A 24985-nucleotide genomic window follows, 5' to 3' on the forward strand; every position below is an offset into this window, starting at 1 on the left:
TTTTACAGAATTAAATTCATTACAAATATAATTATAGAAATTATTTGATTAAGGTAGCCACAGATTTGTAGGAAAGTAAAAAAGTACAGTAGTATAGTAGCCAATATATGGTTGAAATAGGCTTAGTATAGTCTGATAATTACCACACTATACTAGTGATTTAATCTCTAATATATGAATGTATTCAATAGGCTTGTTATAGTAAAGTCCTAATCTAATAGTATATGCTGTACTATTTCATTCCAATACTAACGTAATAAGACTGTTATAGACATTATTCTGAGCTTTTTTCACAGTGAATGTGTCAATGTAAAGTGTGTGAAAGAAAGAGAAGCTTAACATCAATGATGAAGATAATATGAAGAAAGTAAGACAAATGCATATCTCAGTGAAGGCTATGTGGATTGAACCTCTCTTATCCAGACCTCTATTATCCGGACACATCAACAGTCTGGACATGCCAAATTAGTCATGTGGCTTGTAGGTTATTGACCATAATGAAGTTTGGTTTAGATGAAAGCACAAGGAGAGTGGACATTATTGAGATACAGCCAGTGTTTTATTTAAAGGCTTTTTAATGCAGACGAGTGCATTAAAGGTCTGTGGGCAAACTGCCCGATTACATGTACGGTAATTACAACTACTGTAACATTACTTAACTACCAAACTAAACTATACTTACAGCTACATGTACTTACTTGTATCTTAACTACTACTAATTAATCATGGCATGTACAATCTAGTGATTGAGAGACTATTCAATTGTTGAAGGTATCCATCAATTCACTGTAGTATAATTATACTTCCCAGATAAGAGAGGTTTCATAGTAGGAGATACCCTAAGTTTCAACTGCAAAACTGGTCAATTTCCATTGAGGCACTATCACGATGCATGAAAACAGCATTTTCTTGGTTCCTGTGTACCTGTGATTATAATATTCATAATTATAATGTATCTTGGACTGTATACCATATATGCCAGCAGTCAGGCACAACATGACCATGTTATCTGCCCTAATTCCATATATCCATAGTTCCATGAACCCGCTACACATTGGCAATGATTAAACATTCTATTAAGCATGCTGTTCACCACTTGTGTTATGGGCAGATACCAGTAGCTAATCACATTTGATCAGCCACTATATATATTCCTTAGCTAAACAAATCCAATGGATTTTGCCATGTGAGTATGCTGAAGCTTAGTGGTAATGTTTGGTGGCCTTTATACATTGAAATGGCAGCTTTGAAGATCAGTTTTTTCACACTAGGAGAGCTTACCAAGTCACAGTTGCTGCATTGCACATTTTAAAGTGTCATACTTATGATCATTACTGTATAACATATTCAGTGTCTTATTATAATTTCAACAGTGATCTGACTTCAAGGAAAAATTCCTGTCCCACATATTCAGTATGGGCATCTGTTATGGAGCTAGAGCTGTATATACTGACCTTTATTTTGTGTGATTTCTATATACATAGCTACATCATCCTGCAAATGTACCTTAATGCTTTAACTCTGTGGTGCTTTTCCTTCAATCGCACAAAATTAAATATGATTGGTGGATTCCTATTGACTTCAAAGACTGGCTGAACCTCCAAACAAGCAACCTGATAGTGCAATGATGGCAAATTTGTTGTTTACAAGACTGGTTGAGTGTCTCAGTATACAAGCAGACTATTAAGCTCTTATCAAAAGAGATGGAGCTGTTGGTCTCACAAACAATAATACACATGCTCTACAATGTTGGATGGTTGCAAGGCCAGAGCCCAGAAGTGTCTCATTTATTTGAAGAATTTCACAAAACACTTAATGATCATGTGCTAGTGAGATTAGCATACACTGTGCAAAAAGTGGGATATAATATGGTATATCCAGTGGCTTATTGAATACAAATAAGCCTTAATATAAATCCTGTATTATACTAATTTTATACTTTAGTATAATCCATACTATACTATTGCATATATGGTTTCAGTTTACTTATCACATTACCTGAAATAGCTTATATCTAATATAATGTCCACACTATACCATCGCATATATGGTTTCAGTATATTTAACACATTAACTGAAGTCTTACAAGAGATTGTTAGTATAATAAAGGTTATACCAAGCTTTTTTGTATTCAATAAGCCACCGGAAATACCATCTTATATCCCTCTTTTTTCACAGTGATACATCAACATGACCAAATACCAATAGTTCAAACTTTGGTAAAGATGTTCTATTGTTCTCTCTCTGTGATGAAAAAAGATTTTGACAAATATAGTGCCAATCTGCTAGTTTAGTGATATGTTTGAACTGCTTGAACTTGTTGAGGTGAATGACATCATCTATTGCCTTCTTACTTTCAATAGATGGAGGTTAATAGCTTAACTGTGGTTAGCACAAAAAGAATCACGCACGCCTCCAGCCAGTTACGCACGTGATGCAGAAGGCGCCATTTGCTGGCTCGTGTGATCGAACTTCAACTCGTCGTGCGTAAAAGTGCGAGACGGAGAGCAATGATATTTCATCTCTACCTCAAACGGAATGATATCGTGATGAATAGGATATCAACTTCTACTTTTACCCCGCGAACCACGGTGATAACCGTCAGAATGTGACCAGGAAGATTCTCAAGAAAGTTTCCGGCACTAGTTTGATCAATAGTGCTCTAGCCGCGGTGGCACACGCAGATCACAACTGATTCTATCGGTAGATGCTCCTGTATCGTCTCGCCGAGTCAGTTATCACCTACCACCGGAAGTCCCCACTAACCAGTCATCGATCATTCTCCTCCCTTTACACAGGAAGGGAGTGAAATATAGTACATCCTGGAGGTAGGCGTAGAGGGTACCTGGCCTTTTAGTGTAAGGTTGCTGGAATTTTCTTTTGAAAGGAATTTATGGATTGGTTGACCGCAAATTAAGCTGGCTGGATTCCACATTTTAAAGTATAGCCCCTAGGAGGGAGGGAAAAGGGGAATGATAGCTAGGCCTGGTTCAGTTGGGGACAGGTGGATTGGCAGCTACATCAGTAGCACTCAAACATCAGCTACGTCGGTAGCAGTCACATCAGCTACGTCGGTAGCACTCACATCAGCTACGTCGGTAGCACTCACATCAGCTACGTCGGTAGCACTCACATCAGCTACGTCGGTAGCACTCACATCAGCTACGTCGGTAGCACTCAAACATCAGCTACGTCGGTAGCACTCAAACACCAGCTACGTCGGTAGCACTCAAACACCAGCTACGTCGGTAGCACTCAAACACCAGCTACGTCGGTAGCACTCAAACATCAGCTACGTCGGTAGCACTCAAACACCAGCTACGTCGGTGGCACTCAAACATCAGCTACGTCAGGAGCACTCAAACAGCTACGTCAGGAGCACTCAAACATCAGCTACGTCGGTAGCACTCAAACACAGCTACGTCGGTAGCACTCAAACACCAGCTACGTCGGTAGCACTCAAACATCAGCTACGTCGGTAACACTCAAACACCAGCTACGTCGGTAGCACTCAAACATCAGCTACGTCGGTAGCACTCAAACACCAGCTACGTCGGTGGCACTCAAACATCAGCTACGTCAGGAGCACTCAAACAGCTACGTCAGGAGCACTCAAACATCAGCTACGTCGGTAGCACTCAAACACAGCTACGTCGGTAGCACTCAAACACCAGCTACGTCGGTAGCACTCAAACATCAGCTACGTCGGTAACACTCAAACACCAGCTACGTCGGTGGCACTCAAACATCAGCTATGTCCGGAGCACTCAAACATCAGCTACGTCGGTAGCACTCAAACACCAGCTACGTCAGTGGCACTCAAACATCAGCTACGTCAGTAGCACTCACATCAGCTACGTCGGTAGCACACAAACATCAGCTACTTCAGTAGTACTCACATCAGCTACATCAGTAGCACTCAAACATCAGCTACGTTGGCAGCACTCAAACACCAGCTACGTCGGTAGCACTCAAACATCAGCTACGTCAGTAGCACTCACATCAGCTACGTTGGTAGCACTCAAACATCAGCTACATTAATTGGTAGTAGCACTCAAATATCAGCTACATCAGTAGTAGCACTCAAACATCAGCTACGTTGGCAGCACTCACACATGAGCTACATCAGTAGGACTCACGCATGAGCTATGTCAATAGGACTCGAACATGAGCTACATCAGTAGTACTCAAACCTGAGCTACATCAGTAGTACTCAATATGTCATTAACACCTAGACTTGAGCTGTCAGTAGCATTCAATTTGTTATTAATATAACACCCAGACACGATCTGTCAGTAGCACTCAGACTTGGTAGCGCTCAAATGAGGCAAGTTGGTACTCAAACATCAGCTACATCTCACAAGGTGAGCCATGTTGGTAGCACTCACATGAGCTACAACGGTAGCACTCAAACATGAGCTACATTGGTAGCACTCAGTCAAACACTAGCTATGTTGCAGACATGAGCTATGTCAGTAGCAGTCAAACGTGAGCTACGTCGGTAGTACCCAGACCTGAGTTACATCAGCAGCACTCAATATGTCAGTAACACCCAGACATGAACTAAATCATTAGTAGCCAGACACGTATAGCACCCAGAGATGAGCTATGTTGGTAGCACTCTAATGAGGTAAGTTGGTACTGAAACATGAGCTACATCTCACAGTATGAGCTATGTCAGTAGCACTTAAACATGTTTTATGTCAGTAGCACTTAAACATGTGCTATGTCAGTAGCACTCAAACTGAACTACTATACATCAGTAGCACTCAGACATAAGCTACATTGGTAATACCCAGACATAAGCTACGTCGGTAGCACCCATACATGAGCTACATCGGTAGCACTCAAATGTGGTAAGTTAAAAGCACTTACACATGAGCTATGTCGGTAGCACTCAAACATGAGTCACAACTGTAGAAAAATACATTGGTAGCAGTCACATATGAACTACATCGGTAGCACTCAAACATGAGGTACGTCGGTAGTAACCTGAGTGACATCGGTAGCACCCAATATGTCAGCAACACCCAGACATGAGCTGTCAGTAGCACCCAGACATGAGCTACATCAGTAGCTGTAGCCAGACATGAACTATGTTGGTAGCACTCAAGTTGGTACTCAAACATGAGCTACATCTCACAACATGAGCTGTGTCGGTAGCACTCACACAGCATAAGCTACGCCGGTAGCACTCAAACATGAGCTACATTGGTAGCACTCACACATAAGCTATGTCAGCAGGACTGAAACATGAGTTAAGACGGTATAGCACTCAAACAAGCTATGTCAGCAGTTCTCAAACATGATCATGAGCTACATTGGTAGTACCCAAATCTGAGTTACATCAGTAGCACTCAATATGTTGGTAACACCCAAAACGAGCTGTCAGTTGCACTCAGACATGAGCTACATCACCAGTAGCCAGACATGAGCGGCTATAGCACCCAGAAATGAGCTATGTTGCTAGCACCCAAATGAGGTAAGTTGGTACTCAAACATGAGTCTACATCTCATAATACGAGCTATGTTGGTAGCACGTAAACACGAACTACTATACGTCGGTAGCACTCAGGCATGAGCTACATTGGTAGTGCCCAGACATGAGCTACATCGGTAGCACCCATACACGAGCTACATCGGTAGCACCCATAATTAATGTGGTAAGTTAAAAGCTTTCACACATGAGCTATGTTGGTAGCACTCAAACATGAGTTACAACAGTAGAACTCCACCATAAACATATTGGTAGCACTCAAGCATGAACTACATCAGTAGCACTCAAAACATGAGCTACATTGCAAACACTCAAGAGTGAGTAGCACTCAAACATGAGCTACATCAGTAGTATTCAAAAGAGGTACGCTGGTAGCATTCAAACACGAGCTATGTTAGTAGCAAGCAAACATGAGTTTCAAACATCAGTAGCACTCAGTATCAGACATGAGCTATCTCGGTAGCACATAAACATGAGCAGTCAGTAGCACTCAAACATTAGCTATATCAATAGCACTCAGACAGGAGCTATGTCAGTAGCACTCAAAAGAGGTAATTATACAAGTCGGTAACACGGGCTACTACACTCAGACATGAGCTATGTTGGTAGCACTCAAACTCAAACATGAGCTACATCAGCAGTACTCAAACATGAGCTACATCAGTAGCATGCAAACATGAGCTACGAACATCAGTAGCACTAAATTTCAGACATGAGCTATGTTTGGTAGCACTCAAACATGAGCTATATTAGTAGCACTCATACATGAGCTACTTGGTACATAGCACTCAAAGACGTAAGCTGGTAACACGAGCTACATCAGTAGCACTCAGACATGAGCGGTGTTGGTAGCACTCAAACATGATCTACGTCCATGTAACACTCAAACATGGGCTATGTCAGTAACACTCAAACATGAGCTATATCATTAGCATTATGTGGACATGATCATGAGCCATGTTGGTAGTACTCAAACATGCCTACATGAGCTACATCGCCGATGCTCAAACATAAACTACATTGGTAACACTCAGACATGAGCTATATTGACAGTACCCTGACATGAGCTATGTAAGTTTGTAGCACTCAAATGAGGTAAGCTGGTAGCACTCAAACACGAGCTGCACCAGACATGAACTACATTAGTTGCAGCCATACATGAGCTATGTCAGTAGTACTCAGATGAGGTAAGTTGGCAGCTCTCAAACATGAGTGATGTCAGTAGCAATCACACATGAGCTACGCCAGTAACACTCAAACATGAGCTATGTTGATAGCACTCAACCATGAGCTACATCAGTAAACGTGGGCTGCATCCATAGTACTCAAACATGGGCTACATTGGTAGCTCTCAAACATGAATGATGCAACATCAATTCTAGTAAAATTAATGTGATAACTATGTTGGTATCACAGTACAATCATGCATACATCAGCTACCTGACTATCAATCACAGTGAACGTGACCTCTTGTCATCACACATTTACATGACAGCTATACTGCATGCATCAGCTGTAGTTGCTACGTCAACAACACTGTACAGTCATTATATTGCTAGCTTCTGACTACATCAGTGGTAAAAAAAATGAAAAATGGGACAGCCATAGTACTGCTATACATTATTACCATGCACTGTAGCAACAGCCACACATCAGCTATATTGTTACATAGGAACATGTCACAGCGGAGGTGGTAGAAACTTCAGCAGGGCAGCTACATATCAGCTTCATGATCAGGACAGCTACACCAGTAGCACTGTACAGTCTATACTGTTAGCATCAGACTATATCAATTACAATGGAGGTAGCAGAAACATCACCAGCGTAGCCACACACTCTCACTACATCAATTGCAGCTTCAGTGGACATGACAGCTACATCAGTAGCACTGTGCAGTCACATATATCAGGTATATTGTTACATCTGACTACATCAATTGTAGTAGATGTGACATCTGGCTTTGTCATGATCCTACATCCACACATCAGATAGATTGCTACGAATAATGTACAGCAGAAGTGTCAGGAATTTCAACTGCATACTGAAAACACCTGACGCATTAGTTGCAGACGTAACAGCCATGCCAGGATAGATAATCCTGACCACATCACAATTGCGGCTACACATTAGTTGCGTTATTTGTACCTGCACCATTGACAGATCTTACAGATAGTAACAGCACAGGGCAGCTATGAGCTTTCTCACCTGACTGCATCACTATCACTCAGTATCAGTCACAGTGGGTGAGACAACTATGTCAGTAATGCAGTACAGTGGCCATAGCAATCACATGAGGTTGGGCTTTGGTCTCTGCAAAATCTTACATACTTAGCATGTCCAACCATGTGCTCTAAAGACTCCTCCTCACCCACACTAATCATAAAGGCCTAGTTCCTGCTTCAGCTATAACAATAGCACCTGACAGTGTCATTTGCAGTATATTTGACAGTTATACAGTGGTATAGCACAGTTCACTACAGATATGTATCAGCTATACATGACAACATCGATGGCAGTAAACAAAATGGCTACTCAGTTGCCTATACAGTAGCATATCAGTTACTGCACTTAACTGAATGACAGGACAGCTACATTTGTAGCATGGTACAGTGACACATCAGCTGATCACTACCACTAAATGGCAGGACTTGCAGCAGCTGTGGCCACAGTTTAAGCACACTTCAGCTACACCGAGAGCATATGACTATACCTGCTAAGTGACCAGCACAGTGTAGTCAGTCATCAACTTGAGCGTTAGCACCAGACTATATTATTTGCTGTAGCTAGATGTGGCAGCGATGTTCAGTAGCACATGTACAGTACACACATATCAGCTAAATCAATAACCAATAATCAAGATGACCAGCTGCGACTAGTACAGCTCACTTGCTGGGAACACCTTGACTAGAACTCCTAGCAATCAAAAAAGAAAAAAACATAACAAAAAAAAACAGACTAGAATATTCTATATCCAGCTAGTCAGGATGTGACAGATAAGCAGCACACTATAACAGCTATGGTGACCACTGAACAAAGCAACCGAGTGAGTCTAGATCTAGTAGCACTACTTCAGACAACAAGACAAAGTTGTACTAAGGTAGTTGATCATTACCACATGCCAGCGGTATCATGCACTAGTTTATTGAAATCACACCAGGCATGGTTAGCACACATACCTACACTATAAATAGAGATGTGAGATTGCCCTAAGCAGTATCAGATTAGTGACACATAGACACATCAGACTGGGCTGTGCCTCAATTCTCCGGATACGGGGAACACGTCAATTATGATTGTGTCAAGAGTGCACAAATAGGCGAGCCAATATTACTCACTATGACTGCACTGCGAGCTGGGGACAGAGCGCAACTGCACATCAGCTAGGTCATCACATGACTACAGTGCAAAAATCCAACAGGCCATGCAGTCACTAAAACGCACTTGCATACACAAGTACATTATAGATTAATAACAAGCTATAGCTACGGCTACTGCCAACTTTGCACCACGCTGGTGACACACCTATAGCAAGCAGTCTTAGCATAAGTCATAACTATGACCATAAAACTTCAATCAAACAAAGGCTGTAGTGTCACGCAGCTAAGTATCGATGAAGCTGGGGTAGTCCGCTGACAGTGGATTGCTCGCCAGACCAGACCAGGGCATGGCACTGGTACAACATCACTCACTTAACGTTTTGAAATATATTCCTCTCTATACCGGCCAGTATCAACAACCAATAGCAACTTGCAGCTCCTAAACTGCGCTGCTGGCACGGTTTACATAGAGGTGGCCAGGTAGCCATGAATAGGCAGACACACGTGCTAACCCTATGGCGCTAACGCTTAACAGTGCCTATCAAAGGCGACAAGACCTCATCTGGGCGATAGGAAAACCAAGCTCAAACAAGATGATCACTGATTTTTTACAAGGTTTAAACTACTCCAACTAGCCACTTAGAACCCCCTGCTACCCCATCATGGGCTTTCTTTGGGCTATGGAACTCTCGTCCAGATAGGCTCGAGTTAGCTGCAGGGGCCAAAAATCCTACATCGAGCCATACAGATTACAACAAAGCTCGAAAACGCAATAGCAGCTACGTGCTTGTCACCGACCTGCGTTGAGAGGGGATCACGTGCACCTGATCACGTGATTAAACAACCTGACCACCTGCCAAAAAATATAGTTAATAGTGATACTACCAGCATCTACTAAATGTAATTCGATGAATACTTATTACCACCAACCACAATACGTGATTCGATAAATATGTGCTAAATGAAGGTTAATAGCTTAACTGTGGTTAGCACAAAAAGAATCACGCACGCCTCCAGCCAGTTACGCACGTGATGCAGAAGGCGCCATTTGCTGGCTCGTGTGATCGAACTTCAACTCGTCGTGCGTAAAAGTGCCCCACCACTCCCAACCCCGTTCTACGAATTCCACCACATACTCCCTTACTCCTAATAAACAAGGAATAAGGTGAAAGGTCAGATCCTTCTCCACAGCACGGGCTATGGAACTCTCGTCCAGATAGGCTCGAGTTAGCTGCAGGGGCCAAAAATCCTACATCGAGCCATACAGATTACAACAAAGCTCGAAAACGCAATAGCAGCTACGTGCTTGTCACCGACCTGCGTTGAGAGGGGATCACGTGATTAAACAACCTGACCACCTGCCAAAAATATAGTTAATAGTGATACTACCAGCATCTACTAAATGTAATTCGATGAATACTTATTACCACCAACCACAATACGTGATTCGATAAATATGTGCTAAGTGTTCTTTAACAAAAGCTTGAAACTGTTTTTGGCCAACACAGGAATAACGCACCTTGATTGCGGACAACGTACCAAGGGGATTAGACACCGCGTAGTGGGAGCAGACGGTTGAGATGCGGTTATCCGCGTAGGCGTACGCGGACTACTGTTAGTACCCCGTTTGGGACCACTTGTACGCGGATGTACGCGTCTCACCCGCGAAGAAATCCGTACGGTGCCATCAATAAACCGCCTAGTTCTCCGTAAGCACCTATCCGGTGTCCGCCAATGAGCCTAAAGGGTCACGCAGGATCCTACCGCTGTGTCCGATCATGAATTCAGTTTTTGTCACGTGAGAGCATAATTTAAAATACATAAAATTCCACAATAAAAATAAAAATGTCTTGTTCATTCTTTTACACAACATTCTTAGCTCCATGCATTCCAACGTTCCAGTTCTGTCAATAACAAAAGTAAGATGATGCAGCTACACACTACACATGTACCTTGAATAACTGTTCGAAGCAAAGCAAACCTGAAGAAAAACATACATTACAGTGTATCACAAACTGCACATTACTATACACTAACCTAGCACATGCCAAAGTAGCAGATGTGAACACTACTTGTGTGAATAGTTCTTTGTTGCAAACACGACAACACCTGGAAAAAGCCTATACATAATGGAAAGAAAATAGTTACACTATCAGCACGTACCATAGTCACGTGTCCATCAGCTACCACTGTTTACAAGTTGACTTTGGCGTTAGCAGAAAGTGGAATATCCATTAGAAGTTTCTGGGTAAGGTAAAGAGTTTGTTTTGTGGTTGATGTCTGCCATCACGTGCCAGAGGGGTCATCATACTGCTACGATCAGCTTGCAACAATCTGGCTTCCAAAGACTGGCTTAATGCCATAGGATTCTGTTAACAGTCTCTGGTGTTTCAGTTATTGAGTACTTGACAGCTTATTGCAAGTATATAGTGGCAAGGAAATTCCATTGAAATGCTAATGCTGTAAAATCATTTGATAGCACTGAACTACTGTTGGAAAGCTGGCTAGACAACTGGTACACAGAGAAACACATTAAATTATATCAAGCTACACTAAAACAAGTCTTACCATGAATTTGAATAGTAGGTAACTAAAATCCTTACGACAGCCAAACAGCCCATGGTACGATTGCATCCCAGCAACATAGCAGATATTGGGTTGAAATCATCCACTAAGGGCACGGTCCAATAAACTACACTACAAAACAGCCATGGCTTACCAACCAAAACACAACTATACTTACCAAAGAGTACATACCATCACACAGCTTAGTGTTCTAACAGAAGAAAGCAGACTAGGACGGTAGTTCTCTCTACCCGGAATGTCTGTTATAATACATAAAACAGTTATTAAAAACAATACGTATTTCACCGTATCGATTGGCGAAAACAATCTGAGGTGTTTGACACGATGGTATCCTTCACATCTAGATCTGCTCAGTCAAGCGCCATTACGTCTCAGCTGCCAAGCACCCGAAAACCCCCCAAATTCCATGAAAGTATCGTCGCAATCATTGGTATTGAGTAGCGCCAATGTTGCGCCATGTTTAACCCTAGTTTTCTTCAACAATCCGGCTGCGTTAGACTGCTTAGCGTCAGTATCCAATCACTTCCGTCAAAAAGAAACCGCACGTGATTTTGATGATCAAAGATGGTTTGTTGTGCCATAGATTATATAGTCGTTACCCGGGATATGAAACGTAACCGCGCACTCCAATAGCAACAATACATTCCAAATTCCGCATCCGTGTTGTTAATTATTTCTATGCGCTCCTCGTTCTTGCTTGATGGTGAAGCAAAACTACCGACTCTACTCCATTGTTTGTTCGTTTAAAAGTGAGTTTAAGTAACTGAAAGACCATGCTGCTAAAAAGAAGCGGTAAATTCGGCCGTGTTTTGACGTTTCTATGGAATTTATGAGAAATTGGGGCGAAGTGGATCATGCCTATTTTTGTGTACCAAATTCATTGCAATAACGCTTCTATTTAGACAGTCCGATGCTTTTCTACAGTAAAGAACTCACCCAAGATTAATAATAACTGGTTATATTATTGATTTCATCCTGGTACGTCTGGTTGTGGACTGCTGTTTGTAAGAGTTGTTAATAGCAACAAGAAATTTTTGTGGACCTGCCAAGCTGAACTGCTGGTACTGATTCAATAATTTTTACATTGAAAGTTATCTACTGTTGTTATAGTTTGAGATGAGCCATATAATAAAGTGTTGTGTTACTGGTGATTGTTTCTATGACTCACAGAATTCACTCATTATGTGTGATGTATTTTACACTTCTATATGTGTTGTATTTATTACACTAACTTGTTATACAGATAAATTTAGTAGAAAACAACCTGCCATTCCAATAAAGGAAGGTTGTGTAGCTACCACTGAAGCAATGGAGGTAGCTGCCTGCTTTGGCCGGTAACTACTGAAGGTGATTTAGCACTACAAAAGATGTGAAACATCAATTCAGCTGCTTTTAATAGAGCAGCCAGGTTGCCTTTGTCTTCTAAACTTTAAATTGTCTAGTTGCATTTTTGAGAGCTATTCAACAGTTTTAATGGATCTCATCATATATATCTGACTTCAGCAAGTGATGAAATTTTTTGATTAGACTTCCCTAGACGGCACATTAGATGACACTTACCTGACATCATAATACAATAGCACTATATGTTGTCAGTGGTGATGTTGTACTTTTTAATGGTCAGGCTAATGGTAGTCTCCACTGCTATCTACAGAGTGCCATCATGTACAACCTGGCCACGTGATAATATATATATGCTGTTCAAATCTGCATGTACATCATATACCAACGTTTACTGTGAAACACAACTTGTAAATCAGTAGTCAGTTGACCACATGCACATCTAGCAGTAAAATGGAAGTACTCATGTTGTATATGTAATTGTAGCACAATAATTGTGATATAACACACTGTATGTAGAAAAATGTAATAAAATATGACTGTCCTTCAAATTATTTTTACATCGGCCACTTGGAGTTCAGTCATTCATTCAAGAAACTTTGCATGTCTATCTACCACTAGTGAATCTCAGAGGTATTCCATTTATGAGGTTGCATCCATGACCATGCGGCATCGATCGTTTGATCATGTCATTAATCGCATCTCTGGTACAATACATTTTCCACCAGTACCTTGTGAAAAGGCTTAATTGCAGAGGTTGGTTGGAAATGAATGCAATCCAGTACACTCTAGATGAAGCAAGCGACAAATGATGTCACCATATGCTTCACCATAGATAATAAACACCCCCACTCTACGGTTTCACACAGCTACACCAATTCTTTAGCAGATGTTACATTCATGCCTGTTGTTCAGGCAAATCTGGTTGCATTGTCTTAGTTAATGGTGATTACACAGTGACACAGACTATATCTTTTATCAGGGATATGAAACAGTACCATCTCGATTATCGCACACTCCATTTGTATAAACTACTGTAACTACCTCTTCCACTTTTCAGGTGTTCATTCACATGATATGGGTGTAGCATCGCATGTAGCATAAGGCATCATCTTACTGTTCCTTAGATCTGTTCTTGTAATGTCACAGATTCGAATGTCGTCTATGTCTTGTACGACACAAAACCCATCAGCCCCAGGAGCAGTCACTGAAGTGCGAAGACCAGTTAGTCCGGAATGCGTGCCGGCATAGATAGTGCCATATGCTTTCATACAGCAACTACAGTAGCCAGATCATGCTCCTCTCATGCTGTTATACATCTGCTCGGGAAGGTGCTTATAAGTGCCATGAGTTCCGGTGACTGAGCCACCAGAATATGTACACACTGCAGTTCTCCTAGTTTTCTGTAAGGTCTAGCGGCTATTAACGTTTGACCACTGGTAGCAGCGGCGGAGGAAGTAGTTGATATGAGGGGGGGCTCCGCTGAGCTGACCCAGACTTATTTCTATAGTTTGGTAAGGTGAGACAAAAAAAAAAAAAAAAAATAGGTCACAACCAACTGACAAGAGCTTTCCACCTCACCAGCTATCATTTCTAGCTGATAAACTACATAAAAATCCTTACATAGCTCGCTACACACTGACTACTTTATTAGAGTGACTGCTCTATTAGAGTATCTCGATCTTTATCACGGTTTTCAGCCCCACTCCAAGAAAGATAATTTCGGTGTGATATCATTCTGAGGGGGGGCTAAGCCCCCCCTCAGCAGACCGAGGGGGGGCTTTAGCACCCTAGCCCCCCCCCTTTCCGCCGCCTATGACTGGTAGCTGTGCTATAAATTGGATAAAAAAAACGAGGATAAAGAATGTAGCTTGGTAATAACTACCTTATTTTTATCTTAGCTCACCTTCAAATAGTTTTTTTAGCGAGTCATTTAGGAGTTTGCCATCACCTGTGCATTGTAGTTAAGCGCCTCAACAACACGGAGTGTCAAAAGCGAAGTACTCCGTTTCATATCCCGGGTAACGACTATATAATCTATGGTTGTGCGCACGCCTCCACCAGTTAAAAGGTGCGCATCTGTTAAAATAATTTCAGAACAATCTTTAGACCTCGTGTGGTACCTATCATTCTGCTACTGTATTGTGTTCAAGTATTGGACGATAAACGGAAGAAACAACCGTCTCTTCGTTACCGACGTACTGAGCTAGCGGCTAACATGTAGCTATCCTCAGAGTGACTGACACATCCGACGAGATATCCTGTTAGATAGTATACTCTCCGTACCCTCACTAGAACAAAAAAATGGTGAGCCGACCTGTAATTAAGTCTTTGGTGAACTCAAGAGGTGTAAACCTAACCCACATCGTAATTTCATATATGTATCTGTAAAGCAATGAAGAAAATAGGCCACTTCAAAGACGTTCTATGTTTGATAATCGCTGTCAATATACAAATTAACTTTGTACTCATGGTTTTTAGCTTTCAAGATATCTCATTTTATGTTATTACAATGTTCACAGTTTTATAAACTGCAAGCTTTAGCTCTGTACTCATGATTTTCAGCCATCAAGATGTCCCATCTTTTGTTGGCAAGTCCTGTCAAGATGTCCCATCTTTAGACAGGAAAAATAAGTGGGTACGTAGCTGTTTATCAATATCAGTGTTATTACGGTGTTCGCAGTTTCAAAGCCGTACAAGTTTTAGCGCTGTACTCATGATTTTCAGCCATCAGGATGTCCCATCTTTTTGTTGGCAAGTCCTGTCAAGATGTCCCATCTTTAGGCAGGAAAAATCAGTGGGTACGTAGCTGTTTATCAATGTCAATGCATTACGATGTTCACAGTTTAAAAGCCGTACAAGCTTTAGCTCTGTACTCATGATTTTCAGCCATCAAGATGTCCCATCTTTTGTTGGCAAGTCCTGTCAAGATGTCCCATCTTTAGGCAGGAAAAATCAGTGGGTACGTAGCTGTTTATCAATATCAATGTTATTACAATGTTCGCAGTTGCAAAACGGTACAAGCTATAGCTCTGTACTCATGATTTTCAGCCATCAAGATGTCCCATCTTTTGTTGGCAAGTCCTGTCAAGATGTCCCATCTTTAGTCAGGAAAAATCAGTGGGTACATAGCTGTTTATCAATATCAGTGTTATTACGGTGTTCGCAGTTTCAAAGCCGTACAAGCTTTAGCTCTGTACTCATGATTTTCAGCCATCAAGATGTCCCATCTTTTGTTGGCAAGTCCTGTCAAGATGTCCCATCTTTAGGCAGGAAAAATCAGTGAGCACGTAGCTGTTTATCAATATCAGTGTTATTACGGTGTTTTCAGTTTCAAATCCGTACAAGCTTTGGCTGTGTACTCATGATTTTCAGCCATCAAGATGTCCCATCTTTTGTTGGCAAGTCTTGTCAAGATGTCCCATCTTTAGGCAGGAAAAATCAGTGGGTACGTAGCTGTTTATCAATATCAATGTTATTACGGTGTTCGCAGTTTCAAAGCCGTACAAGCTTTAGCTCTGTACTCATGATTTTCAGCCATCAAGATGTCCCATCTTTTGTTGGCAAGTCTTGTCAAGATGTCCCATCTTTAGGCAGGAAAAATCAGTGGGTACATAGCTGTTTATCAATATCAATGTTATTACAATGTTCGCAGTTGCAAAACGGTACAAGCTATATATAGCTCTGTACTCATGATTTTCAGCCATCAAGATGTCCCATCTTTTGTTGGCAAGTCCTGTCAAGATGTCCCATCTTTAGTCAGGAAAAATCAGTGGGTACGTAGCTGTTTATCATTATCAATGTTATTACAATGTTCGCAGTTGCAAAACGGTACAAGCTATAGCTCTGTACTCATGATTTTCAGCCATCAAGATGTCCCATCTTTTGTTGGCATGTCCTGTCAAGATGTCCCATCTTTTGTTGGCATGTCCTGTCAAGATGTCCCATCTTTAGACAGGAAAAATCAGTGGGTACGCAGCTCACTGTTTGCAGCTTTGAAAACATGAAAGTTTTCAGAAATCTCAGCTATCAAAATTTCTCATAACTATTTTGTTGGTGTTTCCTGCCATATTCCTGGTGTGTGGATGTGCGTCTGTGTGTGTGTGTGTGTAAGTACTTAGTTGATTTACCAAACTGGATTAACATAAGTGTGTATGAGATAGGGTGATTGATCTTTACTACCCTAAACCAGAGGAGGTCATGGTTCGCCATGTGTCATAGCTCTACGACATTGCCTGCAGAACCAAACGGGGCACTGAAAATATCATCATCCATATGGAGTCCTTTGACACTTTTAAGTGGGTATGCATAATGTTCGTAGCATTTGTTTATTAGTTACGAAAGCCAAACAAGTGTTGAGTAGGGTTCTGGGAACCATAATCTATGGTTCCCAGAGTCCTTTTAATATAATTAAATTCAATAATTTTTAGCATCACAGTTGAATGGTTTGAACAATTTTTGGAGACCATAAGATGTTTGATGTAGCATGACCAGCCTCCTCTGCAAGATGTTAATTATATATCCACTGATATTGATAGTGAACAATTTCCTCTTTACTGTGCATTAATCAGATCAAATGCTTATAAGTATTCTTTAATGTTGTGACTGTGTAGCGCAAGATTTAAACTGCCCACTTGTCTGGCATGTGGAACTCCAAGCTTGTATTAGGGCATAGTTAAAACTGTGAAATGGAGCTGAATTGTGGGATGGTATGCAAGGGTGGTGGGACAAGCCCACAGTAACTATATAATATGCTAACTATTATTCATATGTACTACCTGCTGAAAGTAAAGCAATTGTATAACAATGATTGTATTGTAAAGCCGTGTCCGCCACATCATTCCTTCCAGCATGTGATTTGTCCATTATGTGTTTGTCAGGTTCGATAATTAATGAATTGTACATATACAACACTTATACAGGTCCAGCAGTGGTGCTTTGTGATATGCCGAGGATTTTGCTGAGTTGGACACATACGAGGATTTTGCTGAGTTGGACACATACGGCTATTGAAACTACTACATATTGAGTTGTTTGTTTCTGTTTGCAGGTTAAATGAACTGTCACAGTGAAATTATCATCGTAATAATTATATATGTCACCTGTCTATGCACATACTGGACGTGGTAAAGGTATGCAACTGGGCTAACAACTTTGCCATGTGATTGAAGCTAGCCTATAACCATGAGCTGCTGTCAAGTTGGACAGTACATACCATAAATGGGAAACACGAATGAAAGAAGTATAATAATTTATAATTGATTAATGCATGACAAACAATGTTCTGAGTGTCTTATTGAAGAAGGGGGATGTAGTATACTGTTACGAAGTTAGTTTAGTTACTTGGTCCATGAAGCCACACTTCCCATGATGTCATAGCTCCAATTCAAGTATTTGTTAATATGACAGCTTTTATGGTGAGTTCTACCAAACTTCAATGCACTATTCATGTCCCACTCCAGGTAGGGTGGGGAATATAGCAGATTTGACAAGGTATAGTGTCAAATTTCCCAGTACTGAAGCTAAAACCCCACCATATTCCCACCTCAAAAGGGGGTTTCTGAGGGGAATTAATTTATCAAAATGATTTTTGACCGCCACCATCAAAAGCCCCAGGATGTAGATGGTCAAATCCCCAGTAGGTGTATCGGGATTCCGGGGGTGAGGCTAGCTTAAAAAGTTGATGTAGGTATATTGTGCCATAATATGCCACAGAACTGCAGGTCTGGATTCTTGCAGCTAATGGTAACCGCACCCGCGGTACTTGCCACTAAACACGAGTGCTGGGGTATAATCTGTGGCGAGGAGGGGTCTCATGCTAGCTGATGCATCATGTGCAAAGTGTTTCCAGCACCGAGACACAGTGGTCGCCTGCTTTCAAGTGTCCAGGCGCCAGTTTCACCATTAATACCTAAACTCCGGCATCGATACTCCCGATTTTTCTTATCAGTCGTTCATTGGCCTCTATGTGTCCAGGCTCGTGATAAGCACCTCGTACAGGTTTTGCCTCCAATGTTCACCTTCCAGTACCTGACTGGTAAAGTGGACAGTAGTGAGTGCAGGCCTCAAGCTATAACGCGCATGGGCTATAATTCTGAATCTGTGGTTTTAGCCCTATAGATACATTATTGTGGGAGCCTGTAGCTACTATAATTATCTACCCGTTACTTCCGTCTTGTCCGCGTTGTAGAATAAGTTGCTTTGCGGGTATAGGCGTTGTATCCGCGTAGTGTAGGAAGCCATTAGGCGGGCACCGCACGGGTTTACACCCGTATACAGTCCGCCAAGTGAAATGATTCGCGGACAGCGTCCATTCCGTATACAGTGCTAGTATCTCCTGTGCAAGTCTTTTTGCAATTCAAATGTTTTCCACTGCTGCATGGTCTGAAATCTCTTACTGTAAGGAAAAGTGTTAGCAGAGAGAAGCTGCACTATCTGCCCACCAGTACTATCTGTTCAGGGGCGGATCCAGAGTTTCGAAAGAGGGGGGGCACCTTTCTGAAAAACAGTTGAAGACCAAAAAAACTTGCTGAAAACCAGTTGAAGACCAAAAAAAAAAAAAAAAAAAAAAAAGGTCACAACAATAATAGCTAGTTATCCTTACCTACTATATCACGTCTGTTATGTAAAATAAAATCCTATTTGTAGCTTCATAGGTAAGCTACACTGCCTCATGAACATTGTGACTGCTTTATTAGAGTAATTGACTGCTCTATTAGAGTATATCGATCTTGTATGCAATTTCTTGAAGGGGGGGGGGGGGGCATTTGCCCCAAATGCCCCATCCTGGATCCGCCACTGCTGTTGGTGGTAATCTTTATTTAATTAGGTACTGAAAGTGATCATAACCTCCTGTACATAGCATGTTTACAAGATGTTTCTGACTATCAGTGTGATGCTGTTGTTTTTATCAAAAAGCTTAAAGGTAAACTACTATAGAAGGGTGTGCCAATGAATATGTGAAAGACAAATGTACATATATTTATTATGCTATCTTTATTATTATTATTTGCTATCCCTATAGCAAAAAGGCTAAAGCCTGTGAAGCAGAGAGTCAGCAACATAGTACATTAAATACAGAAAAACTCCCAGACCACTTGACTCCTGCAGTGATTATTCCAGCTCCTTGTTTTGACTAGCACAGTAATCCATTCATGCTGACCAGGAATCTCAGAGTAGTGTTTAAGTAACTTGCAATTGTTTGATAACTAATGCAACTACAAACATCTATATGCATCATACATGTTATAGTACAAAAGTAGGCTGTATGCTAGGTTGCATTATAGAGAAAACTAAAAGCATAATTATAGAAAACAGTAAACCTAAACCTAAACTTTAAGTACAACATTCAGTAAATGTATGTGATAATGTATACACTAACAGTGAAAAAATATTTAAAAATATGTTTTATGTTTTACTTAGTAATAGCAGCAATTTCATCCAACTGTACCAGAACATCATACATCGTAGGTCTGTCACTTAATTGTTGTTTGGTACAACTGGTGACCAGTTGATGATACTGTGGATATTGTTGTTGGACCTGCCCTTTCAGGATATTCACTTTTTGAAATGGATGGGTTCTGGTCAGAGTTTCTAGGATAAGGATACCAAAACTGTACACATCCATTTTAGGGGAATGCATGTCAGGATTACCAGTCTCAGGGGCTCCATAAGCTATAGCTCCAGGACCTGCAGTCGCTGCTTGTTGTTGTATCTTAGCAGTACCAAAATCTCCCAGTTTGGTCAGCCACTCACCATTGTAGAGTACCTTCAGCAACACATTGGCACTGCTCACATCACGATGGATTACTGGATCTGGTCTGGTGTGTAAGAAATGCAGTGCTTTAGCAACATCATAGAGAATACCCAGCACTTGGCAATCAAGGATACGTCTTTGCTCATAAGCTTTTCTCAAGTTAACATCCATCAATTCCATCAAGATTACTGGAGCACCTTCCATTGTAGCTCCCAAGAAAGTGACAATATTCTCATGTTGACATATGAGTGCCATTTCCATCTCTCTTTGGAATAACTCCTTTGTTTCATGGGATGTGATAACATCATGAAGACACTTAGCAGCAACAGTGGCTCCTCGGAATGTAGCCTCATGGACAGTAGGGATAGTTATAAAAACCGGAATCGAAATGGGAAACGAAACGAAACGAAACGAAACGAAATCAGCCTACTTTATAGTGGAGGACAATCACAATATTATACATAGTTACACTATAAATTATAGTGTAACTATGTATAATATTGTGCCACCTGGAGTCTTGCTTAATGCATAAACAGGTAGTGCGTGCATATTATAGTATAATATGCACGCACTACCTGTTTATGCATCAAGCAAGACTCCAGGTGGCAGATTTCTCTGCACGGCGCTTATCGATTAGATAGTAAACGCCTGCTCCTATCCGAGGGTCTGGGACTCTATAATAGAAAAGTTCTGTGCTTGGGTAGGTGAGCGTTGATTGTCCCTTGACCACTTTTATAAGAGGAGTGACTAGGAATAACTACTTGATCATTACAAACCGTTTACGGTAAAAAAAAGCAGTGGGTTGACGAGTCTGAAGCCATAGGGATCCATCTGTGGCTATTATGGCACGCTTCTTATGAAAGTGGTTAAGGGACAATCAACGGCTCACCTACCCAAGCACAGAACTTTTCTATTGTATAGTCCCCAGACCCTCGGATAGGAGCAGGCGTTTAATATCTCTAATCGATAAGCACCGTGCAGAGAAATCTGCCACCTGGAGTCTTGCTTGATGCATAAACAGGTACTGCGTGCATATATTATAGTGTAACTGTGCATAATACTAGAGTGTAGGCTGATTTCGTTTCGTTTCGTTTCCCGTTTCGATTCCGGTTTTTATAACTACCCGGACAGTAGCCCAAGCTCCTCTACCAATTTCTCTTCCAATAGTGAACTGATCATGTGAGACAACCCATAACCTACTAGAGGTCATCATTGACTGCATACCCAGCAACTGTTGTTGAGTGAGAGTTAGTTGGTTTCGTGTGAATGACAATTGGTGCTGGAGATGCTCATTGTTTTTCTGCACATGGGATAATTGATTCTGTACCTCTAATGCTTTTTGGAATGCACTACATACATTGGTATCCATCCTTTGAATGGCCTCCTTATTTGATTTTGCCATTTCTTCAACTGTTGTGATCTTTTTCTCTGTCTCATTAACATCCTCATAAAGTTTGCTGACAGTGGTGTTAATGGTGGTTATCTGTTCACTACTGATATTATGGCCAGTTTGTAATTGCTTGATTTGCTTATCTAATACAGTAAGATCTTGACGTAACTGTGAAATGGAATTCTCTTGATTTGCTCCTATTGTTAAAATATAAAGTGGTTTAACAGTTCATTTCTATTGTATCATGTGCACACTGGCGTATACAGCTGATCAGAATTATTGAGCAGGTTTAAATTTACAGTGGAACCTCAGTTATCCGGACCCCACTTATCCGGATTCTCGGTTAACCAAACTACGGAAATGACTGCTCTATTAGAGTAGTGACTGTTCTATTAGGGTAGTTGATAATATTTAAAAAAATGTTCTTTATGCTATTTTAAGGCTATTTCTACACAGCTTCAGAGATATGGACTTTTCAGACTTATGGACCACCCCTGGTTCCAAGGGGTTCGGATAATTGAGATTCCACTGTACATCTATGGTTGCTAAACAGGATGCAAACTTTAGTTGGTGGCTAAGAATTGGTTACAATTGATGACAATTGCATAATTTGATAGACATTAGTATCACTGCAGCCATTTCATTCAACATTGACATCACGTTTGTTTCATAATCTTTCAATGGTGGCAGTGTACCAGAAATCTGTTCAAAGGAAGGCATAAAAGAAGCAATAATGTAGTTTAATAATTCATTTAGTTTAGTTGCTACGTGACTAGATTTACACAATAATATGGCTGTGATGTAAGAACAAGTCATGCATAGTATGCTTTGATCTGATATTTAATGAGGCCTCTAATATCACTAAGAAACCTCCTGGAATATTATAAGCCTCCTTATAAACCTGCTGGGTAATTTATTCAGACTTCAAGCACATTCACTGCATAGTATTTAACAAAATGTACTAGTTATGAAAACTTTTTGATTGTGGGTTTCAAAAAAATATTGCAGTTAATATTAAACACTGAGCCATGTTCTAAGTCGGTTAGGAACAACGTCCTTGGTTCTTCATAATTAGAAACCTCAGCTTCTCCTCAGTTTCTTCTCCTGGGCTGGGTTCCTAACCTATACTAAACATCTTATTAGTTTTGTAAAATAATTCTGATCTATCTTTGTTAAACATAAATTGTAGTGATTGGTACTTTCTGCATCTCATAAATATCCATAGCTAAGATATAAATGATAATACACTAAAGTAACTGACTTAAATACAAGTGATGTTGGTATTGCTATCAGTTAGTGATATAAAGTTTGATGGGCAGAGGAGGAAGTCATTACAAAGCAGCCATGGTCACTCCCCTCTGCTGTAAAAACATACTGTCGCCTAGCAACCGAATGGTAGTTATTACTAGTAGAATAAACACACTGTGAAAAAAGAGGGATATAAGATGGTATTTCCAGTGGCTTATTGAATACAAAAAAGCTTGGTATAACCTGTATTATACTAACAATCTCTTGTAAGACTTCAGTTAATGTGTTAAATATACTGAAACCATATATGTGATGGTATAGTGTGGACATTATATTAGATATAAGCTATTTTAGGTAATGTGGTAAATAAACTGAAACCATATATGCAATAGTATAGTATGGATTATACTAAAGTATAAAATTAGTATAATACAGGATTTATATTAAGGCTTATTTGTATTCAATAAGCCACTGGAAATACCATCTTATATCCCACTTTTTGCACAGTGACAAGCCACCCAACAGGCGAAGGTAAAAACAGTGGATCTGGTGACCAAGGACCTATGGGGATACAACTCTTCTGGGAATTTTTATACATTTCACAATATTCTACCTTTGTAAGTAGTAGTCTTGCATGGCCAATCCACGTTTTTCCCTTTATGGTATCTCACATGCACACAAATTTTAAACCAATTAGAAATTATAAGCACCTCTGAAAAAGTATTTGAAGTTCACTGCATTGATAGGCCACTCACCTACTGCACAATGTGTACTATGTTGCCTAGCTACAAAAGTTTAGAAACATTGTGCAAATGCATCATGATGTACGTCAAGCTGCTGGACTAAAACTTGTTTAGCTATTAATTACTATTCCCCCAGAATATTTGTTTGCAAAATGTTTCTAAACTTTAATAGCTAGGCAATATAATTATAGTATGCATATTGTGCACCAGGCAGAGTGGCATATAAATGCAGTCAGCTTCAGAGGTGCTTATAATTTCTAATTGGCTTAAACAATGTGTACACGCGAGACACGATAGTGGGGAAAAAGTGGATTGGCCATGCAAGACTATCTACTTGCAAAGGTATACCTATTCAGGCCTGCCAACCTAGGAAATAGAAAAACCTTGAGACTCTGTCTTGATGTCTAGAATAGAATGCTGTATCTGTACAGCTTAGGCAAACACAGCAGGTGACATAGCCCCAAGCTGTGCCTGGAACTGTCACAAGGCCAGCAACACACATACATATGTCCATCTTCATATGGACATCAATATAGAATTCAAAACAAGTGTATCACTAAGCTACAAATGCATGGCTTTCTAGACCTACAGCAAGTGTGTGCAGGGTCTTCGCACTTCTACAGATACTGAAATAGCTATATTCTTACTTGAATGCCGCCAACTACAAGTCATTACTCCAGTGACTATATAATACTTCACTTGGAAGATTCTCTACTTGAAAGCACATGGCACTTACAATATCACATGATGACACGGAGTTGAGAAGCATTAATTTCTACCTAGAGGCTGAAACTAAATGAAATTATCACCAAATACATGCTACATACCTAAAACATGTGCAGGTGCTCATGATGTTGCTCTAGCACTTTCAACTTCAGTGAAGCAAGCTCGCCTCTTGAGTTCCGACCTCAGTTCTGACCTTGTAAACCCATGTCCATAGCCATTTCATTTAGGTTCAAGGCCAACTTTCACTACTTTGTCTCAATTCCTGCCATTTTTCTGCATGTAATCACGTGATTGCATCTCTATTTATTGCCTAACATTTATAGTTGTACCACAATCAATTTACCCAGGGGTGAGCCCCGGGTTTCCCTTGGAAAGAAAAGG

At 40.7% G+C, this 24985-nt stretch overlaps 3 protein-coding genes and 2 long non-coding RNA genes across 8 annotated transcripts in view; 1 reads left to right on the top strand and 4 right to left on the bottom strand.

Moving 5' to 3' along the window:
• Window positions 1-14790, bottom strand: part of LOC136263330 (ubiquitin carboxyl-terminal hydrolase CYLD-like) — a 91484-nt gene extending 76694 nt beyond the window's left edge. Inside the window, exon 1 of the mRNA XM_066057848.1 lies at window positions 14648-14790. The gene's annotated coding sequence lies outside the window, so the exon portion shown is untranslated. The remainder of the gene's footprint in view (window positions 1-14647) is intronic.
• The window catches only part of LOC136262951 (uncharacterized), a 245500-nt gene that overhangs the window by 89947 nt on the left and 130568 nt on the right, over window positions 1-24985 (bottom strand). The window lies entirely within an intron of this gene.
• LOC136263573 (uncharacterized) lies at window positions 10603-11992 on the bottom strand. 4 transcript variants are annotated; one of them, XR_010704709.1, is made up of 7 exons: window positions 11686-11992; window positions 11558-11639; window positions 11383-11511; window positions 10978-11326; window positions 10852-10923; window positions 10767-10795; window positions 10603-10718 (listed from the first exon to the last, which is right to left on the bottom strand). It is a non-coding gene; the product is annotated as an uncharacterized lncRNA (long non-coding RNA). The 4 variants fall into 4 exon arrangements; XR_010704707.1 differs by having other exon boundaries at window positions 10613-10795; window positions 11686-11991; XR_010704708.1 differs by having other exon boundaries at window positions 10613-10795; window positions 10852-10934; window positions 11686-11991.
• Window positions 14805-17847, top strand: LOC136263332 (uncharacterized). The gene is made up of 2 exons (XR_010704567.1): window positions 14805-15048; window positions 17664-17847. It is a non-coding gene; the product is annotated as an uncharacterized lncRNA (long non-coding RNA).
• Window positions 21558-24985, bottom strand: part of LOC136263658 (uncharacterized protein MCAP_0864-like) — a 71719-nt gene continuing 68291 nt past the window's right edge. Inside the window, exon 3 of the mRNA XM_066058298.1 lies at window positions 21558-22084. Within this exon, the coding sequence (XP_065914370.1) occupies window positions 21558-22084 (527 nt within the window). The remainder of the gene's footprint in view (window positions 22085-24985) is intronic.

The sequence above is a fragment of the Dysidea avara genome, chromosome 8 (assembly GCF_963678975.1).
Source record: "Dysidea avara chromosome 8, odDysAvar1.4, whole genome shotgun sequence".
In the NCBI taxonomy this organism is placed as follows: domain Eukaryota; kingdom Metazoa; phylum Porifera; class Demospongiae; order Dictyoceratida; family Dysideidae; genus Dysidea; species Dysidea avara.